This window comes from Hyperolius riggenbachi, chromosome 1 (assembly GCF_040937935.1).
Source record: "Hyperolius riggenbachi isolate aHypRig1 chromosome 1, aHypRig1.pri, whole genome shotgun sequence".
NCBI lineage: Eukaryota > Metazoa > Chordata > Amphibia > Anura > Hyperoliidae > Hyperolius > Hyperolius riggenbachi.
In genome coordinates, this window is record NC_090646.1 from 51,011,039 (window position 1) to 51,036,529 (window position 25,491).

At 42.8% G+C, this 25,491-nt stretch overlaps 2 protein-coding genes across 2 annotated transcripts; one reads left to right on the forward strand and one right to left on the reverse strand.

The window, feature by feature from the left end:
• Positions 1–480: 480 nt before the first annotated feature.
• On the reverse strand, positions 481–2,805 carry LOC137545259 (uncharacterized). The gene is made up of 2 exons (XM_068266380.1): positions 806–2,805; positions 481–566 (listed from the first exon to the last, which is right to left on the reverse strand). Exon 1 carries the CDS (start codon positions 2,717–2,719, stop codon positions 1,097–1,099), a length of 1,623 nt encoding a protein of 540 aa, XP_068122481.1. The 5' UTR covers positions 2,720–2,805; the 3' UTR covers positions 481–566; positions 806–1,096.
• Positions 2,806–13,117: 10,312 nt separating this feature from the next.
• Positions 13,118–25,052, forward strand: LOC137551602 (vomeronasal type-2 receptor 26-like). The gene is made up of 4 exons (XM_068271355.1): positions 13,118–13,249; positions 17,403–17,526; positions 23,578–24,463; positions 24,959–25,052. Exons 1-4 carry the CDS (start codon positions 13,118–13,120, stop codon positions 25,050–25,052), a joined length of 1,236 nt encoding a protein of 411 aa, XP_068127456.1.
• Positions 25,053–25,491: the final 439 nt, after the last annotated feature.

Consider the following 25,491-nt stretch of genomic DNA (forward strand, 5'->3'; position numbering starts at 1 on the left):
AGCTCCCAGGAAAGTGATACCAAATTGAACCTTCCAGGTTTTTTTAAGAATTCCATAAATTGTAATAGAGATTTTTTCCCCTAAAGGTTATAATGCTATGTTGAATCTTTTAGAGCAGAGAGGGAGTTTTGAGTTTAGATCCACTTTAACGTGCATTAGTGCTTACTGGTCACGCTAGCCATTCTGTAACTGCCTAACGCAGGATGGCAGCTGCATGTTGTCTCTCTCGTTACTCAGTTACACCATGTGGTGTGACCTTGTAAGAGCCGAGATTTGCAGGGAATGAGCAATTGCACGTTCCCTGCAGTAAACAGAGAGAGGCTACTGCGATTAGCCTGCCAGTCGCGATTGGAGCTACAGGCTCAAATTAACAAAAATAAAAGCAAACAAAGATGCGTAAAGCGCTGCAATCTAGAGCAGCGCTGTACTGTCCTGTCCTCACTACCACGTGTACCCCTGGGGCGTGTATGGAGCTTAGCAGGCAGATAAACACCCTCCTACTACTCAATAAATTGAGACCAGGTATGATCTGTAGCTTTAATGAGCTGAAGTAAGTTGGTGTGAAACTGTAAACAAATAACAGAAAGGATGCAATAAGTACATGAACTGCATATAAACATATCACATATCAGCATACAGTAGATAGACTAGTGCACACAGCAACATGGCTGCATGGATAGCTGACTAGGCCTCACTATACAGAAAACAACTAACTAGTTGTCTACACAGAAATACACATACTGCATGCCTACAGCTAGTAATAATCATGCAGATTCATAAAAAACAACTAGAAAGAATGCCTTACCGGCTATGCAGCCTTTAGTGGAAGCACGGAGAAGATTCCTCAGCAGAGAGCATGTGAAAATGGCAGCTTCTAGAAGGCTACTCCCTTCTTGTCTGGTGCATGAGGTCACAGAGGAGGAGGAGTAACAGAAAGGCTGAACTTAACTTAGAACAATGTAATGTAGTGGTCAATAGGTGGCGCTGTCCTACCTCATTTTAACACAGGATAAATCCTGTATGGATTAGCACACATTTCACTGAAAGATGTCTGCAAGACATGACACTCCCCGTCTGGTATCAACAGATACCACTATCATTCAGTAGGGGATAATAAGAGAATGAGTTCACACACTGGTCTGAGAAACAACTTGGTCTCTTGCTGTCTGCAGACCTTTACTTCTACTTTGCGGACATTTCCATCCTCACTTGGAAACGTCTTGGTGACAAGTCCTAGAGGCCACTCATTTCTCTGCAATTGGCAGTCTTTTAGAAGAACAACATCGCCGGGTTTCAGGTTGGGCCTTACAGTCTGCCACTTGTTCCGTGGTTGCAAAGTAGAGATGTATTGTTTCTTCCATCTGTCCCAAAATGTGTCAGCAAGGCACTGCACTTGTTTCCATTGACGTTTGTACATGTCTTTAGTGCTGAACTCACCAGGAGGAGGACTCACTTTGCCAGTCTTTTGGGTAAGGAGGGTTGCAGGAGTGAGAAGGAATGGTTCTTCTGGATCACTAAGAACTGGAGTCAGAGGTCTAGCATTGATGATAGCTGTGACTTCAGCCATGAAGGTTACCAGGCTCTCGTGAGTGAGCCTTGCAGTTCCTACTTGTAGAAAGATGGAATCCAAGATTCTTCGGGCTATGCCGATCATCCTCTCCCAAGCTCCACCCATGTGAGAGGAGTGAGGTGGGTTGAAAGTCCAAGTGCAGTCCTGATCACTCAGGTATCTTTCCACAATCTTGGCATCAACATTGGAAGAGATCTGTAGTTCTTTAGCAGCTCCAATGAAATTGGTGCCTCTGTCAGATCGAATATGCTTCACAGGACCTCTGATTGCAATAAACCGTCTAAGGGCATTGATAAAGCTTGAAGTATCCATAGATTCGATGACTTCAATGTGAACAGCTCTGATGGTCATACAGGTGAATATGACTGCCCAGCGTTTACTGTTTGCTTGACCTCCTCTAGTTTGACGTGCTGTGACGGACCAAGGCCCAAATACGTCAAGTCCAACATTGGTGAAAGGAGGATCCATACTGAGCCTATCAGCAGGCAGATTAGCCATCTTCTGTGTTTGTAGCATACCACGAAGTTTACGGCATGTGATGCAACTGAAGATGATGCTACTCACACATCTCTTTGCCCCAACTATCCACAATCCAGCAGTATGTAAAGCTCCTTCTGTAAACAGTCTTCCTTGGTGCTTGACTTGGAAGTGGTAGTGTTGTACAATCAATCTTGTAACATGATGATGACCGGGAATTATCAGAGGATTCCTTTCATCAGGCTCTAGACTTGCTTGCTTAAGACTACCTCCTACTCTCAGTAGACCGTACTTGTCAAGGAATGGGTCAAGTTTCTTTAAAGAGCTGTCTTTAGGGATAGACTTGCTGTTAGTGATACAGGCAATCTCTTTGGTGTAGATTTCCTGCTGTACAGTGCGAATGATGAAGTTCTTGGAGTGCTGGAGTTCTGCTATGGTGTATACCTCTTGACAGTGGTGCCAACCTTTGCACTTCTTAGCATCATTCGAATTGGTTCTTTGAAAAGATCGGGCTATGTGAGCTAGACAGGTAATGGCTCTAACAAGTGATTTCCAGGTAGAGAATCTCTTGAAGCGATGAGATTCAAAGGACTTGAAGAGTGTCACTGTGTGAAGTGCAGACACTTGTGGACGGATCTCAGTGTCTGAGTCTTCATCCACTAGTTCAAACATGTTGTTCTGGTGAACTGCTGGAGTGGAATTACACAAGAATGCAGGACCTGTGAACCAAGTTGTATTCTTGAGATGACTTGCTGCAACAGCTCTTGTAGCGTGGTCTGCAGGATTGTTGTCAGTGGGCACATAACGCCACTGTTCAGGACTGGTGGACTTCCTAATCCGTAGCACCCTGTTGTTGACATAAACATAGAATCGTCTGGACTCGTTGTAGATGTAGCCTAAGACTACTTTGCTGTCTGTGTAGAATTCAGCCTTTTTAAGGTCAATGTCAATCTCAGATGTGATTAGCTCAGCCATTTCAACAGCTAGGACTGCTGCACAAAGTTCTAGTCTGGGTATCGTGTGCTCAGGCTGTGGTGCAAGTTTTGCTTTGCCCATAACAAAGCCAATGTGGCATTGTCCTTTAATGTCTATGGTTCTAAGATAAGCGACAGCAGATATGGCTTTAACTGAAGCATCAGAAAATACACAAAGTGTATGATCTTGGACATCTGTAGATGGCACAGGAGCATATGTGCGTGCAACTTTAAGGCTAGACAGAGCTGTTAGAGAGTTTCTCCATTCTACCCACAGATTCTTCTTGTCAGGAGGCAATGGAACATCCCAGTCAGTAGTTTCACGGGTTAAATCTCTGAGCAAGGCCTTACCCTGGATAGTGACAGGAGCCGCAAATCCTAAAGGGTCATACAGGCTGTTGATTGCAGATAGGACACCTCTGCGTGTGAAAGGTTTTTCTTCCTTGCTAACTTGAAAGGTGAAGGTGTCAGATTTTAAGTCCCAGAGAAGTCCAAGGCTACGTTGGACTGGTAAAGTTTCTGACCCCAGATCCAAGTCCCTTAGGTCATTAGAATGATCTTCAGAAGGGAAGGCTTCCATAACTTCTTTGCTGTTTGAAGCAATCTTGTGAAGTCTCAAGTTGGAGCAGGCAAACATGTCTTGGGCTCTTTTGAGGAGACTGATTAGAGAGTCATTGGAAGGTAATGATTTCAAACAGTCATCTACATAGAAGTCTCTTTCTACAAACTGTCTTGTGTCCGACCCATATTCTCTCTCTCCTTCTTGAGCAGAACGTCTGAGTCCATAGATAGCAACTGCAGGTGAGGGGCTGTTCCCAAATATGTGTACTCTCATGCGGTACTCTATGATGTCCTCTGAAGGGTCATTGTCTTTAAACCAGAGGAATCTGAGGAAGTTTCTATCCTTCTCCTTAACAAGGAAGCAATGAAACATCTGTTGGATGTCGGCAATCAGAGTGACAGTGTCCTTGCGGAAACGGAGAAGTACCCCCAGTAGCTTGTTATTCAGGTCAGGGCCTGTCAGGAGCACATCGTTTAGGGAGATGCCTTCAAATTTGGCGCTAGAGTCAAACACTACTCTGATCTGACCTGGCTTCTTTGGATGGTATACTCCGAAAATTGGCAGGTACCAGCATTCTTCAGGACCTTTAAGGGGTGGGGCAATCTCTGCATGATTGTTCTCAAATATTTTCTGCATGAAAGAAAAGAAGTGTTCTCTCATTTCTGGCTTTCTTTGGAAGTTACGTCTGAGAGAAGAGAAACGTTTAAGCACTTGTACTTTGTTGTTAGGTAGGCGTCTTCTCTGAGTTCTGAAGGGAAGGGGTGCAACCCAACTGTTAGTGCTGTCCTTCACAAAGTCTCGTTCCATTATTTCCAAGAACTGCTTGTCTTCAATAGATAATGCTACCCGATTATCATCTTTTGACCTCTGGAAGACTCTGCATCCTAAGTGGTCTTGGTCACTGTCACAGGCATCATTGTCACTAGAGACATCTGTGAAGGGACAAGGTAGATGGGAGGCACATGGTAGCTCCTTTATGAGAAAGTTGTTGACACATGGTTGGAAAAGTGAGGGGCGCCCACTTGCTAGTGTGCTTGTGAACATACTATGAACTGTATCTGGCTTGTGCACACGCCCTAGGCAGACCTCACCTATTATGACCCATCCTAGGTCTAGCTTCTGAGCATAAGGAGCATCATGGGAACCATCTATTTGTTTTCTCACTTTATGGATTCGTAGGATATCCCTCCCGAGTAGCAAGATTATCTTAGCCTGTGGATCAAGTTCTGGGATCAGGTGGGCTATACGCTTCAAGTGTGCATGATGTAATGCGACATCTGGAGTAGGAATTTCAGATCTATGATCAGGAATCTGGTTGCACTCTATTAGAGTTGGTAAGGGCAAGCAGATGCTTCCATCTATAGCTTCGATCTGGAAGCCAGATGCTCTTCTCCCCGCCGTCTCCACAATTCCTGCACAAGTCCTTAGTGAGTATGGAGAGCTGGGGCCTTTAACATTGAATATATCAAAGAAGGTTGGGTGGGCTAGAGACCCATTGCTTTGATCATCTAGAATGGCATACATTTTGACTGCTTTGTCCCTTTGTTCTGCTGGGTAGACTCGGACTAGACACATTTTGGAGCAGGATCTTCCACCTGTGGTTCCTTTGCAGACCTCTGTGCACTGTGGAGTGACCTCTAATGTAACTGTAGGAGTGTCACCCTCCTCCCCGCCATGCTCGGTTGTGCTGTGAGTATGTTGTAAAGTCCATGGAGCTGGTCCAGGATGTAGTGCTGTGTTGTGATCTGTGCTATCACATTCTTTACAATTTTCACTAAACTTGCAGTTCTTGGCAAAGTGAGTGGTGGATGAGCAGCACTTGTAACAGATGCTATTCTCTCTAAGAAAGGCTTTACGTTCCTCAATGGGTTTCTCTCTAAAGCCTCTACATTTCAGCAGAGAATGTGGCCTTCTGTGTATAGGACACTGCTTACCAGGGTCTCTAACTTTGTTTGCTGCCTGGGAGGAGCCAGCAAACCTGTGGGGAGAGTCTGGGGAAGACAGTTCAGTCTTGTGAACTGCCACTGAAGCTTTGTGTGAAGGAAGACCTGGAACAGAAGTACATGTTAGTGCAAAATCAAAACTAGGATCATTTCTTATCTTAGCCTGATCATGTATAAAGTCTACAAACACAGAAAATGGAGGAAATGAAACATGGTATTTTTTCTTATAGTTAGAACCACATTTAACCCACTTATTTTGTAAGCCAGGGGTTAACTTTTGTACTATGAGGTTAACACCTCTGGCAGTGTCAAAATATGCAAGGCCTGACAGATCACCTTCAGATTTGGCTACCTGAAGTTCCATTAACAAGTCACTAAGTTCCCTGAGTTTCTGCAAGCCTTTGGAAGCTATTTTAGGGAAATCTTCTATCCTTTTAAACAAAGAGTTTTCTATAGCCTCCACTGAACCATAACATTCATCAAGTCTGTCCCAAACCATTTTTAGTCCAGCTGCTGGGTTTCTTATGTTAATGGACCTGATTCTTTTTACATGCTCAGCAGATGCAGTCCCTAGCCACTTAGCTAAGAGGTCCATCTCCTCACTAGGGGACAGTTCAACATCTTTAATTGTGTTCTTAAAGGAGGACCGCCAGGCCCTATAACTCTCAGGGTGATCATCAAACTTCACAAGTCCCTTGGCAACCAGCTCACGCCGTGTGAGGAACTTAACAATGTCCATGCTGGTTTGAGCAGGAGCAGGGAAAGATGGTGGTGTGTTGCCATAGTGAGAAAGTGGTGTGTAATCATACCTGTCAGTAGTCTCTCGTTTTGGTCGAAATGTCTCATACCTATTTGGCGTGTAAGGAGAAGTTCCTGGAACGTTATGTGCCGGTTGAAGTTCCGGACGTGGTGTCAGGTGCTCTGAAATCAGTTCATTTTCTATATTGACTTCTGGCTTGCTGGCTGGAGGCTTATTCTGGTTTTCTGTCTGGGCTGTGAATTGAGTTTGATGAGATCTGTCGATGAGGTCCCGTTGAGCATCTTCCATTGACAGGAAAGAGTCGATCATTCTGGAATGTCGATGGACATAATCTGAAGTGCGCTGCAGGGGATCCTGATGGGCGAGATCAAGGCTGGCTGGCCTGCTGTGTCTTTCGTCGTCTGGGTGGATGAGTGCTTCTAAGGCTTCTGCTTTGGCAATAGCTGCAGCAGCTTCCCTCTGTGCTGAGAGCTTCTCTAGTGCTGCTTGCTGTTTTGCCCTTTCAGTTTCAAGTGTCGCTTGTTGCAGCTTTAGCTGCATCTCTTGCTCTGCGAAGGCAGCACGTGCTTTTGCAGCTTCAGCTTCTGCGCGAGCAATGGCGGCCGCATTGCTGACTGATGAGGATCTTGTAGAGCGACTGACTTTAGACCTTGTCTTGTAAGAAGAAGTTTGGCTTTCTGACATGATGCTGCTGTGAAGGATCTTGACTGTGTAGAGACTGCTGCGTACTGATATGCACGTAGCTGCGTGGTAGTATAACTGTCTCTGTAGTCAGTATCTTATTTTCCACTCACTGGGTAGCAGCGTTTCACTGGCTGAGAAGCTAGCCGGTCTGGTTCCACTCGCGGGTAGCAGCCGTTTCACTGTCCTGTCCTCACTACCACGTGTACCCCTGGGGCGTGTATGGAGCTTAGCAGGCAGATAAACACCCTCCTACTACTCAATAAATTGAGACCAGGTATGATCTGTAGCTTTAATGAGCTGAAGTAAGTTGGTGTGAAACTGTAAACAAATAACAGAAAGGATGCAATAAGTACATGAACTGCATATAAACATATCACATATCAGCATACAGTAGATAGACTAGTGCACACAGCAACATGGCTGCATGGATAGCTGACTAGGCCTCACTATACAGAAAACAACTAACTAGTTGTCTACACAGAAATACACATACTGCATGCCTACAGCTAGTAATAATCATGCAGATTCATAAAAAACAACTAGAAAGAATGCCTTACCGGCTATGCAGCCTTTAGTGGAAGCACGGAGAAGATTCCTCAGCAGAGAGCATGTGAAAATGGCAGCTTCTAGAAGGCTACTCCCTTCTTGTCTGGTGCATGAGGTCACAGAGGAGGAGGAGTAACAGAAAGGCTGAACTTAACTTAGAACAATGTAATGTAGTGGTCAATAGGTGGCGCTGTCCTACCTCATTTTAACACAGGATAAATCCTGTATGGATTAGCACACATTTCACTGAAAGATGTCTGCAAGACATGACACTGTACTGAGGACATCCCTGTCACTTAGCTGTCCCTTCCAACAGCTCACAATCTTATCCCTATCGTAGGCTGATGCCTCTGTACTGTATGTGTAGCGCCGTGTATGTATCGCAGTCTAGGGCTAATTTAGGGGGCAGATAAAGGAAATCATTTCTTTTTTTTTTCTATTTTTTAAAGATCATCTTTTATTAATAATAAAAAAAATTAGATTGCAGCAACAATTAGAGACCACCAAAAGAAAGCTCTGTTAGTGGGAAAAAATGGAGGTAAAATTCATTTGGGTGCTAAGTTGTATGACCGAGCAATAAACCATTAAACCTATGCCTATGTGCGGAATTGTAAAAAATGGCCTGGTCACTAGATGGGTATAAACTTGTGGTCCTTAAAGGGGTTCTTTTGCAAAAAAAGTAGGCAGTTAAAAAATGTGACAGATGACAGGTTTTGGGCCAGTCCATCTTTTTAAGGGGGATTCTCAGGGCTTTCTTTGTTTTCAACAGCATTTCCTGAACAGCAGTTTAACTGCCAAAATAGCAAGATACCAGCCGGCCTCCCTACTCACTTGCACACTATTATGTCAGTTAGATTTTGCAACTGTTGTTCAGGAAATGCTGTTGAAAACAAAGAAAGCCCTGAGAATCCCCCTTAAAAAGATGGACTGGCCCAAAACCTGTCATCTGTCAAATTTTTTAACTGCCTACTTTCTTTCGCGAAAGAACCCCTTTAAGAGGCTAGACTGCTCAAAAAGCATACAAGTCTGCATAGCTGTAGTGCCAGGATATTCTGATAATAATCATAATAATAGTATTAATAATAATAACTAGCCGACCCGCGGCGTAGCATACGCCGCATAAGGGGTAGAGAGCAGGAAGGGGGTATTGGGCACAGGGGCGGGGAGGGGGGTCACACTCCCCCTCAACTGGGTCCCCCATGTGTGCTCCCCCTCCAGCTTAAGCTCAGCAGGAACCCCCCCTCACCTGGGTCCCCCATGTGCACTCCCCCTCCAGCTTAAGCTCAGAAGAACCCCCTCTCCTCACCTGGGTCCCCCATGTGCACTCCCCCTCCAGCTTAAGCTCAGAAGAACCCCCTCTCCTCACCTGGGTCCCCCATGTGCACTCCCCCTCCAGCTTAAGCTCAGCAGGAACCCCCCCCCCCCCTCACCTGGGTCCCCCATGTGCACTCCCCCTCAGCTTAAAGGGGAACTTCAGCCTAAACAAACATACTGTTATTAAGTTACATTAGTTATGTTAATTAGAATAGATAGGTAATATAATCTTTTACCAACCCTGTTTTAAAAGAACAGGCAAATGTTTGTGATTCATGGGGGCTGCCATCTTTGTCATGGGGGCAGCCATCTTTTTTGGTTGAAAGGAGGTGACAGGGAGCATGAGACAGTTCCAACTGTCCTGTGTCCTGATAGCCCCTCCCAGCTAGGCTTCAAATGTCAAATTCAAAATGTAAAAAAAAAAAAAATTTGCACTAAAACAGCAGAACGAGAACAACAACATCAGAAATCCCATCATGCTTTGCACAGCATGAAGGGAAAACTGCCCGGGCAGTTTTTTTCTGTGCAGCTAAAAATGAGGCTTGTATAAGAGAAACAAAGTTCTGATGCCGTGAAACTGTTAAAGAAACACCAGGCCTTTTCAGTTCTGCTGAGTTGATTTTTAGTCTGGAGGTTCACTTTAAGCTCAGCAGGAACCCCCCCTCCCCCTCCTGCTTAAGCACAGTAGCAGCCGCCACTATTAGTAAGAGGCAGCGGGCGGGGATGACTCACCTCTTCCGCGTTCCAGCCTGCGTTCCACTGTCGTCACTTCCTCTAATGCCGCACACTGTGTTGGTATAATTTGCCTTTTTGAAAAAAAAAGGAAATCTGCAATAATTCATCTATAAGTGAACACTTGTGGTTACCCACAATGCATTGCTACTAAATATGTCAATTATTCCTTTTCACCCTTAGTAACCCAAGCAGGCATCCAGAATCACTGGTGTATAGCAAGCCTATCTATCTTCTATATATATAATAGAGTAAATCCCTCAACCTTCATTCAAGAAGAAGAAGTAGCGCCCTGCCCCCAGGGCCGGTCCAAGCAAGAAGAAGGGGCTGGTCCAAGCAAGAAGAAGAAGTAGTGTCATATCAAACCAAGGGAAAAGAGGGATAATTTGCATATTCAGTAGCAGTGCATTGTGGGTAACCACAAATGTTCACTTATAGCTGAATTATTGCAGATTTGCTTCTGTTTTAAGAAGGAAAATTACACCAAGCTTTGTTTTTTTTTAGTAGGAGGGCTTTTTGGTCTCTTTTATCCTCCTATACATTCTTAGTAGTTTGGGTCACCCTGAGCTGCTTGGTTACTCTGTTGTACTGGTCCAAGCCCTATCTCATACAGCCATATCAATCCCTGCAATGTACTGATGAGGACTAAATAGCTGAAATAAGCTGTCACATGTGGGTTTGATATGACTGTGTAAAACTTAAAGCTATAGGCTTGCTTGGCTTACCAAGGGTGAAAAAGATTCATTTGCATACTTAGTAGCAGTGCATTGTGGGTAATCACAAATGTTCAATTATAGCTGAATTATTGCAGGTTTTCTTCTGTTTTAAGAAGGCAAATTACACCAAGCTTTGATTTTTTTAGTAGGAGGGCTTTTTGGTCCCTTTTATCCACCTATACATTCCAAGTGGTTTGGGTCACCCTGAGCTGCTTGGTTACTCTGTTGTACTGGTCCAAGCCCTATCTCATACAGCCATATCAATCCCTGCCATGTTCTGATGAGGACCAAAAGTCTGAAACAGGCTGTCACATGTGGGTTTGATATGGCTGTGTAAAATTTAAAGCTATAGGCTTGCTATACACCCGTGGCTCTGGATGCTTGCTTGGTTTACTAAGGGTGAAAAGGAATTTTTTGCATATTTAGTAGCAGTGCATTGTGGGTAACCACAAATGTTCACTTATAGCTGAATTATTGCATATTTCCTTCTGTTTTAGGAAGGCAAATTACACCAAGCTTTGCTTTTTTTAGTAGGAGGTCTTTTTGGTCCCTTTAACCCCCCTATACATTCCGAGTGGTTTGGGTCACCCTGAGCTGCTTGGTTACTCTGTTGTACTGGTCCAAGCCCTATCTCATACAACCATGTCAGTCTCTGCCATGTACTGTTGAGGACCAAAAGTCTGAAACAGGCTGTCTACATGTGGGTTTTAATATGACTTTGTAAAATTTAAAGCTATATGCTTGCTATACACCAGCGGCTCTGGATGCTTGCTGGGCTTACCAAGGGGGAAAAGGGGTAATTTGCATATTTAGTAGCAGTGCATTGTGGGTAACCACAAATGTTCACTTATAGCTGAATTATTGCAGATTTCCTTCTGTTTTAAAAAGGCAAATTACACCAATACAGTGTGCGGCATTGCAGGAAGTGACGACAGTGGAACGCACGATGGAACACGGAAGAGGTGAGTCATCCCCACCCGCAGCCTCTTACTAATAGTGGCGGCTGCTACTGTGCTTAAGCAGGAGGGGGAGCGCACATGGGGAACCCAGGTGAGGGGGGTTCCTGCTGAGCTTAAGCTGGAGGGGGAGTGCACATGTGGGACCCAGTTGAGGGGGGGGTCCAACCCCCCTCCTTGCTGTTGTGCCCAATACCCCCTTCCTACCCTCTACCCTCTTATGCGGCGTATGCTACGCCGCGGGTCAGCTAGTAACCTTTAATTTTACACAGTCATATCAAATCCACATGTGACAGCCTGTTTCAGATTTTTGGCCCTCATTTGTACATGGCAAGGATTGATATGGCTGTATGAGATAGGGCTTGGACCAATACAACAGAGTAACCAAGCAACTCAGGGTGACCCAAACCACTCGGAATATATAGGGGGATAAAAGGGACCAAAAAAACCTTCTACTAAAAAAATCAAAGCTTGGTGTAATTTGGCTTCTTAAAACAGAAGAAAATTGCAATAATTCAGCTATAACTGAACATTTGTGGTTACCCACAATGCACCGCAACTAAATATGCAAATTATTCCTTTTCACCCTTGGTAAGTCAAGCAAGCCTATGGGCCTGATTCACAAAGCTGTGCAAACTGTTTAGCGTAGGACGCAGACTTGTGCGCACGCAAAGTGCTGCAATTTGCCACAAATCACAGCACATTGCGTGCGCAAAAGTTCACGAACAGTCCTTCACGTGCTAACTGTTTAGCACACCCGTGCAAAACAGTTTGCACCGCTTTGTGAATCAGGCCCTATAGTTTTAAATTTTACACAGTCATATCAATCCCACATGTGACAGCATATTTTAGACTTTTGGTCCTCATCAGTACATAGCAGGGAGTGATATAGCTGTATGATATAGGGCTTGGACCAGTACAGCAGAGTAACCAAGCAGCTCAAGGTGACCCAAACTACTAAGAATGTATATAGGAGGATAAAAGAGACCAAAAAGCCCTCCTACTAAAAAAAGCAAAGCTTGGTGTAATTTTCCTTCTTAAAACAGAAGCAAATCTGCAATAATTCAGCTATAAGTGAACATTTGTGGTTACCCACAATGCACTGCTACTGAATATGCAAATCATCCCTCTTTGCCCTTGGTTTGATATGACACTACTTCTTCTTCTTGCTTGGACCAGCCCCTTCTTCTTGCTTGGACCGGCCCTGGGGGCAGGGCGCTACTTCTTCTTCTTGCTTGAAGGTTGAGGCACTTAGTCTATTATATATATAGATAATAGATAATATTAATAATATCTACATAAACTAGACCAGATTTTAATTGTGTCAGAGGCAAGTGTTACCAAGAGCAACGTATACGAGTCAACATTCCACAAAGATGCAAGAACCTCTTTTGACGTACAATGAAAATAATATTTTAAACTTTCTTTCTTTTTTTTTTCTTTTTTTTTTCTTCTTCTTTTTTCTTGTTCAGTGAAAATGTTTATAAATGCATCTGGCAATACTCAAAATAATACATACATCTACGGATGAGCAATCAAGTTCCACAGAATTCCATCATTTACATTTAAGTCAATACTGCCAACTTCCGTGGTTTATTGAAAAAAAAAACCCATACATGCTATCTTTTAAGAACAATGGTTTTAAACTGGCAAAATTACATTTTGTTGCAGATCACTTTAATTTATATTGAGTTCCATGTTTGTATACATTTAAAAAAAATCCTGATAGCGGGGGTCCCCTCACATAAGCCTCTTTAACGCCCATGCAGGCTAGTATAGGCACAATTCTCATTACATTTGTCCTTATTAACAATTTTGAATAAGGTTTAGCCATAATTCAGAGCCCGGAATGCATAAGGCTCAGCTCCCTCAGGTATACCATCATGCATGGTCCGTTATATGGGGGGGCTCTGGAAGAGAGGGGCGGTGAAGCCTTCTCCTCTCCCCAAAAGCCCATGTTCATACCAGGGAAAAAGGGGCTCCTCCTCACCTCCAGTGCCTACAAGGAGGTGGGGGTAACTACCCTACACCTGTGGGTGTAAGCCAGAGGCCTACACAAGAATATGGTGTGTCTTTGTGAGAGTCTCATGAAGTGAAGAGTACATTTACACTAGTCTGTTGTTGAAAGTAGCTTGAGGATCCATGTAGATATTTACACAGTGAAAACCAAGATTTAGGCACCCTGGACTGCACTTTGTTAGCTATTTGCCCTATCGCATATAGCCATATTTATTCCTGCCATGTACTGATGAAGACCAAAAGTCTGAACAGGCTGTCTACATGTGAGTTTGATATGGCTGTGTAAAATGTAAAGCTATAGGCTTGCTATACACCAGCGGTTCTGGATGCGAGCTTGGCTTACAGGGGTGAAAAGAGATCATTTGCGTATTCAGTAGTGATGCATTGTGGGCATCCACAAATGTTCACTTATAGATGAATTAGTGCAAATCTCCTTCTGTTTTAAGAAGGCAAATCACTCCAAACACTGTTTTTTAGTAGGAGGGCTTTTTGGTCTCTTTTATCCCCCTATACATTCCTAGTGGTTTGGGTCACCCTGAGCTGCTTGATTACTCTGTTAATCCTTACACAGTGTACATGTTACTACTGAGCGGATCGTTCAGAAACAGCCTTAACAGTCCACTGACAGCGCGTACACATGCGCATACTGTCGGCTAAAGACCACCCAGCGGGAGGGTTCGGCGGACCCGTCGTTTCCTTTTGTAGTGCGTGTGTACACCACCTTTTGTTGAAGCTGCACATTTACTGCAGGCCGATTCTTATCCGATTTCAGCATGAAATCTTAAGTGAATCAGCAGAGCTCACCTGTCCCGCCCTGCCACTGCTTCCATAATGTATAAATGTGCCCCCCCGTGTGTGCATTTATAAATTACCTGTCCCGTGTCAGCCTTAAATGTCCGTAACCTCCGGGTGGCTCTCAGTGCCGATGTTAGACGCTATGCACCAGTGGCATGTACAGAGGCCGCTCAGAGGTAACGGACACCACGCAGAGGCTGACACAGGACAGGCAATGTATAAATGAACACATGGGGGGCACATTCATACATTACGTCGGCAAAAGTGGGGGTTTCGTCGTTTCGCCACTTGTTCCGAAGTCAGCTTGGCTGCCGTACCGCCGAACACCTAATCAACCAACTTCGCCCGAGATCTTGCACCAGGCACAATTGATTAATGTGACCAATTTCGGACCAAAACTTGGCGGCACCGATTTTCAACCAATTCGATAATAATAATCAAATTGGTTGGTTGATTGGCCACCAAAGTCAGAGTTAGCATTCATTATCTTATCCATTGTAGTGTTTATATTACAGACAGTGCCTTAATCAAACTTTCATTTTGATCCATATTATTTTTGCATGGAGGGAATTTCATGACTAATGGCCTTGTTTTTCATAGGTGGGGAAACTGGGGGCCATTTTTTAGACTGTCCTTATTGCCATTACATAGAATCACCAATTTCCTATTGTGTCAACTGTAACAGCAAAAAACAAAGAAAAAATTGCTTTGGCAGTTGTACAGTTTACAATCCCGGTAAGAAACATAATGTCTGAAACTCAGTTCAGTTTTGCAGCAGTTACATTTTTACTAGTTGCCGGCCGTGTCACGGTGATGGGCGTGGCCATGGCGGCAGCCCCAGGACCGCCTATTGCTGATAGGCTGAAGCCTATGACAGCCTATTACAGTGATTTGATGGTGGTGGGAGAGTAGAAAATAATTTAAAAAAATCAGGGAGATTTATTAAAAAATAAATAAATATTTACAAAAAACAAACAAACATTGGGGGAGCGATCAGACCCCACCAGCAGAGAGCTCTGTTGGTGGGGAGGAAAGGGAGGGGGATCACTTATGTGCTGACGTGTGTCCCTGCAGTGAGTCCTTACAGCTGCAGTGGTCCTTTTTGTAAAAAAATGGCCTGGTTTTTAGGGGGAGTAAAGCCTGTGGTCTTGAAGTGGTTAAAGAAAGCCTGGCAGCTGCCTACATGGAACTATGCTGTACCTATAAAATGATGATTATAATTGTACTGGTCATTCTTGCAATCTCAGGCCTGTGTACACTGTATTTTCCACTGAAAAACAAGATAAGCCTGGCCATTCTGTAGCCCTTTCCATGGTGCCTCAGTGGCCAGTAGAGAGACATTCTGCCGCATTATGGCCAAATATGCAATTCATTTTTCTCCTGAGTTTTCTCCTAAGAGATCATGTTTCAACTTTTTTTTATTATTACTTTTCAGCACTTTGTAAATGAAAAAAGTACCAAAAAGTAGATTAAAATGTTCTATAATAATTATTCTGAGTATTTTTTTTTTTTGCTTGTTGGTGGTTTTAAAAGCTTTTTATTTACAAGGTGTGAAAATTTCACCTAGGAAAGAATACAGGAGAAAAGGTTAATTGCATATGGGCCTATGTTCTGATTAACTTAACGTTTCAGAACTCTGCAACTGAAATAGTATCAAAATGGAGGTGAAAAAGTACCTTCAAAATTACTGTAAAAGTATTTTCTTGCTTGCTGGTACCTTAAAGTGTAACTGTCGGGCATAAAATTCTTCAGTTCTTGATTTTTATCTGGGTAAACAAGTAATAAGGATGCTAACCAGGCAATCCAAAAGTTAAAATCTCTATTACTTTTCTTGTCTATAAATGCTCATTCCCCAGTTTACCTGACTCTTATTTGGTACGTTGCCGCACAAAGGAAGTTGCAGGGCATGCTGGGTTGTCTTTTTTTGCTTCTTTATTTCCCCTCAGACTTAACTAATGTACAGAAGCAAAAAAGGAAAACCCAGCATGCCCTGCAACTTCCTTTTTGCGACAATGTACCAAATAAGAGTCAGGTAAACTGGGGAATGATCATTATCAGCAAGAAAAGTCATAGAGATGTAACTTTTGGATTGCCTGGTTAGCATCCTTATTACTTGTTTACCAGATAAAAATCAAGAATTGTTTTTTGATTTTATGCCCGACAGTTACACTTTAAAAGACATTTAGGGCCACACGCAATTCACTTTTTCACCTGAGTTATCTCCTAGGAAATTATTTTTTTGTTCTCTTTAAGCTAACTTTTCAGCATTTTACAATTGAAAAAGTTTCCAGAAGTCAGTGAAAAAGTACTATCATATTTATTCTGAGTATTTTCTTGCTTGCTGGTGGCTTAAAAGGCAACTTATGACAAGTTATAAAAATATCACTAGGAGAAAATGCAGCAAAAAAAAAACGATTTGCATATGTTCCCTTGACAATAAAATACCTTTTAAATCCCCAACAAACAAGAACATACTTAAAATAGTTTGGGATTTCACAAATACTTGCTGTGCCTACTTAGTCCTATTCCCCAGCAGAGATAAGACCCCTACAATGGAAACAAAGTAGAGAGAGCGCACATAGTGCTCAGCACTGTTTGGACAAATTTGCAATCTCCACCTCGTGCTGCACTCCAGAGGGACGTGCTTTCACCAATGGGGATAGAAACAGCGTTCCCCCCTCGTGAATTCACTCACCGGATAGCTGCTTGTCAGTTTGCACGTATTGATATGCAGTAATCCACGCTCCTCGGATCAGTCTCCACATAAAACTTCTTTATTAAAAGTAATAAAAAGGCCTTCCCATAGGTAAGACATCAAAGCAGCCCTTGGCCGCGTATACAAGGCGCTCAGACCTCACTAGGTTGCCTATGCTTCCGGAATGTCAGCGTCAAATAGTTTTGAACGTACTTTTCACCTACTTTTTGTAACTTTTTGAATTGCAAAGTGCTGAAAAGTTATTCTAAATAGAAGAGGACACATTATTTCCTAGGAGAAAACTCAGGAGAAAAAGTGAATTGCATACGGCCCTAGTGTGCCAGTTTGTGTTTTGCCTCTCCTATCAAATGGCTAACCCTAACCAATCCACATCCACAATAATGACCCCCCCCCCCCCCCCCCTTCTCAAGAGCCAGCAGTGCACTGTACTTTCCCAATAAATGTTTATTCTTACTGGTAGACCAAGTGCCCCAGTAAAAGATGAATCCCTCCTAGAATTCCTGTGGTCTGCTGTATTATGTGCAAAATGTAAATTGTGATGTAACCAAATATTGATTTTTCTATATCATTAAACAGCTTCCATTTCTCTTTATTGAATTGTCATCCTTTAACTTACATTGCATCTTATATTATCTTAGGTACCACAAGGCCGCTGTTCTGAACCTTGTCTCCCGGGGACCAGGAAAAAAATGAGGGAAGGATATCACATTTGTTGCTATGACTGTGTGCCATGTTCAGATGGAGAAATATCGGTCATTATGGGTACATGTCGGCATTTATTTTTTCTATTTTTTTTATAATGTACGGATTGAGGTTTCTGCTATGCATGAACTTTGTTATACCGATGCGCCTTTTCTTATTCTACTTCCAGCCTGTTACAGTAACACAATTTGAACAGTGGTGGTGGCTGGAGACTTAATAAATAATGTATGATTTAATAATTATAATGTATAAAAAAAATCACCTGGGGGTACTTACCTCGGGTGGGGGAAGCCCCAGGGTCCTAATGAGGCTTCCCCATCCCCTGCAGCTGCAGGCAATGCAGCGCTGGCTCCCCCGAATCATCCCCTGACAAGCCTGACAAAGCTTGATTTATTTACCTCTCCGGGATCCAGCTCAGGCAAAGTAGCGGATCTTTGTTCGGACTGGGTGGCAATAGCCGAACCCGATGGTATCCGCTCTACTGCACAGGCACAAAAGGACTCATGCCTGTGCAGTAGAGTGAAGAGATCGGGTTCGGCTATTTCTGCCTTAACCCAGAAGAAAAACTGTTTGGACTGTTTGGAGTGTATGAATAAAAATTCTTTATGTGTTGAAAAATCAACATTCTCTCTTGTTTGCTTGTGGGAGAGGTGGATCCACCCATCACCCCACCATTTTTTAGATTTTTTTATCTTGTTTTACTCTTTTGGCGCCTCTGTTCCGTGCTACACAAAATTGTCCACCCTTGGTGGAGGGGATTGGCCCCCTTTTTTCTGAACTACAGAGAGCGACTTCTTAATCCTGAGTGGGGACAGGTCTAATCTCCCCACCTGCTTATACAGTGGTTGCCTGGAGGGCAACCCTTGTTTCTGAGTATAAATCTCATTATACTAATTTCCATCCATTTTACAAAACCTACTGCACCATATCGGGCTCTCGGTGTTCCCCCCCCCCCCTTATTTAACCCAGAAGAAGATCGGCTAGTGCATCTGCACTGAATCGTGGAAGGTAAATATTTACCTCGACGCACTTCGGGGGAACCCAGGCAGGCTAACAGAGGGACGTAGGAGGACAAGGGAAGCCTCATTAGGAACCAGATGCTTCCTCCTCCTAAGGTAAGTATTCCCTGAGGGATTTTTTTTTAAATTACAGATCCTCTTCAATATTAATTGTACTAATATTATAAATGGGAAAGGTCGGATGTTTGGATGTTTGTTACTCGGTCGCGCAAAAATAGCGGATCGGATTTGAATGAAATTTGGGACACAGATAGTACATTACCTGGAATATCATAAAGGATACTTTTTATTCCCGTAACCAAAAAGGGGGCGGAGACAAATACAAATTTCACTGGAAAATGTAAACAGCAGCCATTCTTACACTGTTAAAGTTAGGGTTCTCAAACTTTGCACAGTTGGTCATTGCGTGACTAGGATTAATATTCAGAAAAGTGGGTGGAGCCTACACAAGCCAATTAAAATTCACCTATTGATTTTCAAGGGGAATATGTAATTGCTGCCATTCTTGCACTGTTATCGGCACAAGCCTCAAACCTGGTACAGTTGGTCATTGGTTGACTGGGGTTTAAATTTAAAAAAGGGGTTGGAGCCACAGCCAATCAGATTTGTTTCATTTCAATGCAAATTATTGATACCAAAGACCACAACTCTAACAAACTTTGTCATTGAGTAATTGTGTGTTAGGTTTAGAAAAAGTGGGCAGAGTCAACACCACACAAATATACATCCAGGCAACGCCAGGCCATCAGCTAGTGGAACATAAAAGTCTCAGTGAATTTTCTAATAATTCTTTGACAAGCTAATACGTTTATTGGAATGCCAGCAGAACAGAAATTAGGGCACTAGACGGGCACACTAATTTTATTCCATCCTCATCACAAACAGATACACAGGCAAGGTGCATGGCCTGACAGTCATTTTGCAAGTGACTCTCGCTTCTTCAGACACCAACACCAATAATAAAAAGGTGCACCAGTTTACAGGTTTAAATAGCCAAGAAGAGCTGGAGACTTATCTCTTGAAAACCATCCCACTACCGGACGTGTGATGCATAAAGAACCCTGATCCACCCGATGCACATCGAGGGAGAAAGGGGACGGCCCCTTTCAGGGTCCATCCCACTGGAGTATCTCTTCCATAGACAGGCTCTCATCCAATCCAGTTGTGACCTCCTCTCAGTCTGCACTTCCTGAGAGGGCGGTATCAGTAGGCAGTTGCATGTCAGCATAATTAAGGTAACAATAACTACACTCAAGCCAGAAGTCCCCTGTATGGAAGATACAAAGGCACACTTGTAAAACACAGTAGAACCATTGACATTTACAGTTAAAAACCATAGAAATGACAACAATAAAACACATTAGCACTCATTAAGCAGTCAATTATGAAGCCCAAGACCAGGAGCAGTGAAGGGGGAGGAGCAGGAACAGCCCCCATCTGTAAAACCTTACATTACAATTATCAAGGGCAGAAGGAGGAGAAAAAAGCAGAGAACAAGAAAAACAAGGGAAAGGGAGAAAAAGTCCTAAAAGGAAATCACAGTAAAGCAACTAGAAAGAAGACAGGGAAAAAAAGAGAAAACAGGAAAAAAGAAAGAAAGAGAGAGAAATTATGAGAAAGGAGAGGAAGGAAAGACAAAGAAAGCATTACAAATACCATTACTGTTCAATCAATGGTAGATCAGCAAGCACAAATAATTCATCAATTATAAATTACTGATACTGATCAACTGAGTACATCAGTGTTCCTCAATGAAGCAGTGAAGTTTGTTATGTTCATTTGACCCTAAATGACTGCATGAGTCTCCACACAAAACGGTGTTCTGTGCTTCTTCCTTTAGAAGATACTGATCCCTGTTGCCTCCCCTATGAGGCGTAGCTACGTGTTTAAGGCCCATAAACCTAAGCACATTAGGATTGGCTGCATGAACTTGCCTAACATGAGCTATCAATCTCCCTGCTCCTTTCCCTGTTTCATTCTACCTTCTCCTGAAAACTTGTACACAGCTGTCTCGTCGTTTTACCGATAGAAAATCTCCCGCATGGACAGACGACCACATAGACCACACATTTTGATCTGCAGTGAAAAAACTCCCTTATTGCAATCTGTAGCCAACCAACTGTATTATTTTACTTAAGGGTGAATTGACCACAGTTATTGCAATCGCGACATTTGAAATTGCCCGTTGGACGCAATTTTTCTTGCCAGTTCAATTTACGTGGTACCCTGAACTCATAACCTACCACCAGATCACCAACCATATGTGCTGGATGGAACAATATAAGTGGTTTCTCACTAACCACTGTTTTAAGTTCAGGGTTATCCTTCAAATCAGACCAGTTGTTCAAAATGCTAGTTCTTTATCTGTTGGACTTCGGGGAGAAGCCAAAGATGCAGGGCATATTTTGATTTTGACTTTGATTTTGGGGGACAGAACCTTCTCCCCTTTGATTTTTACCTTCTCCACCCTTCCATTTTAAGAGAGACTCCCAAGGTCTGGCATTGGCCATATTGAAGTCCTCTGCTAGGACAGATAAGGGGGTACCCTCTTGCCTGTAGTCTATTCCCCAACTCCTTACTTCGCCTTTCAAAGTGCTCCTGTCTACAATTATTTCCGTTGAATCTCAGGAATTGACTAAAGGGAAGAGAATTCAATCCATGACAGAGGTGATTGCTGCTGGAGTAAGCAAGTATAAAATTGATGGCCATGGGCATCCTAAACCACCTACTCAAAAGCTTATCATCCTTGGGGAAGATGATCAGATCCAGGAATTCAAGGCGAGCACCACACACACCCATCCACTCATGTTCACATTGTTTACACAGAGCCATTGCACTCCTGAAAAAAGTGCTCCTCCCCTTTCCAGATCAGAAGGGGACATTGTGGAGGTCTATGTCTATAGTCTATGTCCTCAGTGTGGGTCGGACAGCTCAAGGAGGTGCTCACTGTGCAGCACTCATCTGATAGTGGGTCAGCTTTCAAGTGATCAATCTCCTTCTTTTCTTGGCTATTTAAACCTCTAAACTGGTGCTCCATTTTATTATTGGTGCTGGTCTCTGAAGAAGCAAGCGTTACTCCTGAAACGGCTGTCAGGCCATGCACCTTACCTTTGTATCTGTGATGTGAATTAAATAAAATTGTTGTGCATTTTGTAACTCATGGTCCCCAATATCTGTTTTCTGTTGCCATTGGAATTGCCTTTCTGTATGTCAGGAAGCACAGGAAGACACCGTTTCCTCAATTAGCTGCATTGTCAGCATCTACTGTCAACATTTTCTTTTGCTACTTTATTGGATACTTTATTGTATAGAGAATAAGCTATTGTATAGCATAGCACCCTGTCTCTGCGGCCTACCAAGAAAACAGACCGGCAAATCTCCAATAGGGATGAGCAAGAATTCCTCTGGCAGTCTCATGAGAATATTCTCGAGAACAGCCAATGGTTAAGCAAATTTACAGCAAAATAATTTAGCCCATAGCATTGATATCAAAGGGGGCAACTTTTAGTGGTTAAAAGCAAAGCCTCAATACATCTTACAATCACCACATTTTCTAGGTATGTTGTGAAAAATAGCAAAAGCAGTGAATTTGCAGCCACTTTGAAGGGACCACCTAACCTGTTTATGGTCTATGGGACTGGAATGAAAGTGGAGTAACCAGAGGAAAGTAATACAAACATGGTTTGTAATGTACAAAACTGTGGGATACAAAAGGTGTACATGAAGCATATATTTTTTTTACAACCCCCCCCCCCCCCCCAAAAAAAAAAGAAATCAATTAAGCATGTTGGACAGGACAAATGAATTGCTACTTTGAGCAGTGTGGCCTCAAACAAGCTATTATGAGGATAGACCGCATTAACAGCAATGTTGAAGATATTAACTGCAACAGTTTGAAGAGAATCTGAAGCCATTTCACTTACCTCTTTTTATTGCACAGTTTTCTTAAGCTTTAAGATCAACGCTGATTTGCTGCCTTGCTTTTAATAACTGGTTTGAAAAGTGTAAAGTACCCTTAAAGAGAACTTTAGCCAAAACAGCCATACTGTCATTAAGTTACATTAGTTATGCTAATGAAAATAGATAGGTAATATATCCTCTTACCCACCCTGTTTTAAAAGAACAGGGACATCTTTGTGTTTTCATGGGGGCAGCCATCTTTTTGGTTGAAAGGAGGTGACAAGGAGCAGGAGACACACTTCCAACCGTCCTGTGTCCTGATCACACCTCCCAACTGTGCGCACTAGACTTCAAATCTCAAATTCAAAATAAAAAAATTAAAAAAACAGCAGAAATTACATCATGCTTTGCACAGCATTAGGGGAAACATGCCCAGGCATATTTCTTTATGGGGCGGAGCTTAGCTTCTGTGCAGCTAAAAATGAGGCTTGGGTAAGAAAAACTAAAAAAAAAGTTCTGATGCTGTGAAACTGTTAAAGAAACACCAAGCCTTTTCAGTGCTGCTGAGTAAATTTCTGGAAGTTCACTGAAAGGTAGATCCCACCACCGTCTAACAAATAAAACCCAAAAGTGCAAGAAAAATAGTCTCTCAAAGTGAAGTTGAAAGAAACGAAATGCCAAAAGCCAAAAAAACACAACCAACGTGAAGTGTAACAACCAAGAAATCACGAGTGAGAAGTAAATACACCGTGCAAGCAGCAGTAGTAATGAAGGAGATGCCCAGAGGAGACATAAATATCAGAGCAAAAGAGTTAAGATATTGCTGTTCGGTATCCGAGGTCACATTTACCCACTATGGGGGAGGGGTCTAATCCGGCGGGCCACGCTGTGCTACTGATGCAAGCCCCTGATGTAGCTTCTGGCAAAACTAGATAAGAATATGCATTACAATTTATGGGCATGCGTGTGAAAATATATTATGCACAAAAAATCATAGGTGTGAAAACATATATTATTTAACAGATTTTTGCCAAATTATAAGTCATAACAAAACTTATTAAAATTGCCATTATATGTGAAATATTAGGAAAGCAAGCACATGATTTACAATGTGTGCATGTGTGTGTATGTGTGTGTATGTGTGCCTGTGTGTGTGGGTGTGTGTGTTTAAATCATCTTTTCATTTTTTTAGACAGTGAGAGTTGCCAGACATGTCCGGATGATGATTGGCCAAATGAAGCAAAAAATGTTTGTGTTCCCAAACCTCAGGAATTTCTATACTTTCAAGACAATGTAGCCCTATTGTTTATTGTAAGTTCCCCAGTATTTTCTGTAATATCAATTTTAATAACTGGACTATTTGTTGTTTTCCGGAACACTCCCATAGTCACTGCTAACAATCGGAGCCTCAGTTTTGTTATTCTCCTGTGCCTTGTGCTGAGTATGTCAAGCATATTTCTGTTTCTTAGTCGTCCAGCGGATATAACCTGCTTGCTACGCCAAGTGTTTTTTGGGATCTCCTTCACTATTGTTCTATCATCAGTCTTGGCCAAGACGATCATGGTTTGCATTGCTTTCAAAGCCACCAAACCCGGATCAGTCTGGAGGAAGTATTTGGGAGTCAAGTTGCCTATTACAGTGGTGTTAGTCTGCTCATGTGCTCAGGTGATCACTGGAATTACTTGGTTGTCAGTTTCTCCTCCATTTGTAGAGTATGATTTTCACTCTTTTCCTGGGAAGACCATCGTTCAGTGTAATGAAGGCTCTGTTCTGGCTTTTTATATTATGGTGGGTTACATGGGACTTCTGGCCGCTGTGAGCTTTGTTCTGGCCTTTATGGTGAGGACATTACCTGACATATTTAATGAAGCCAAATACATCACCTTCAGCATGCTGGTGTTCTGCAGTGTCTGGATCGGTGCCATCCCGGCCTACCTGAGCAGTAAGGGGAAACAAATGGTCATTGTGGAGATATTTGCTATACTGGCCTCAAGTATTGGAATACTGGGCTGCATATTCTTCCCTAAATGCTATTACATTTTACTGAGGCCTGAAATGAATGACAGAAAACATTTATTATATAAGCACTCTTTGTAGACTAAGTAATTGCTCTTAACTATGTTATTTAAAAATAAATAAATACTTAAGAATGCATTAAAAGTGTATCTGGGCTGACTGGTAAGGTTATGAGAATCTGCTTAAAAACAGATTCATGAAATTTTACAGAATTAGGTAATGTGTACAACATCAACCTTTATGATAACAACAATTCACAATTATGTACAAATGTGCACAATATTAACATTTATGACAACAGAAAGGACACAGAACACGGGACACAGAACACAGGTCTAACTAACACTATCTCTATCAGCAGCCCGCTCTCCCTGATCTGCCAGCGCAGAAGCCAAACACAGATTGCAAAATGGCTGCTGTGCTGGCTTTCTGATAGGTGTGTGTGTGTGTGTGTGTGTGTGTTTGTGTGTGTGTGTGTGTGTGTGTGGGGGGGGGGGGTGAGTCTAGACAGGAGGGATATCTGATTGGCTGCCTTGGGTCTGCTGACTCTAGGGTGAGGGGTCCATTTTTGGCTCCATTATAATGTATAGGGGCCGGGTCGAACACGCCACATGTTTGCAAACAGACACAAACATGAACAGCCGATATTAACTGGGAACTGTTGGCCAGCAGAAAATAGGCAACCTAATGATAATAATGCACACAATGATTATATTGTGCTTGAATGTATGTGTTAATTGTGCATAATGGTGCAAACACACCTCATTGAGATATGAGTTAATTCACAATTCTTGCATTACTTATATGCGCAATGTATTACCGCAAGTTCGTAATAAACAGGGGCGTTGCTAGGATCTGAAGAGATCCGGGAGAATTTTGGGCACTGTAGCTGGAAAAGGGGTGTGACCATACACCAGAATGTGGGTTTGGTCATGGGTGGGGCCAACTTTACTTGAACTTAACTGCGGGATAAGTAGGCCTGCCCAGAAAAATGTTGGATGAAGACCCCTCTCCATTAATACAGACAAACCCCCCCCCAAAATGCAGCATATCGCATAAATAGCCACTTAAACATAACTAGGCAGAGTTA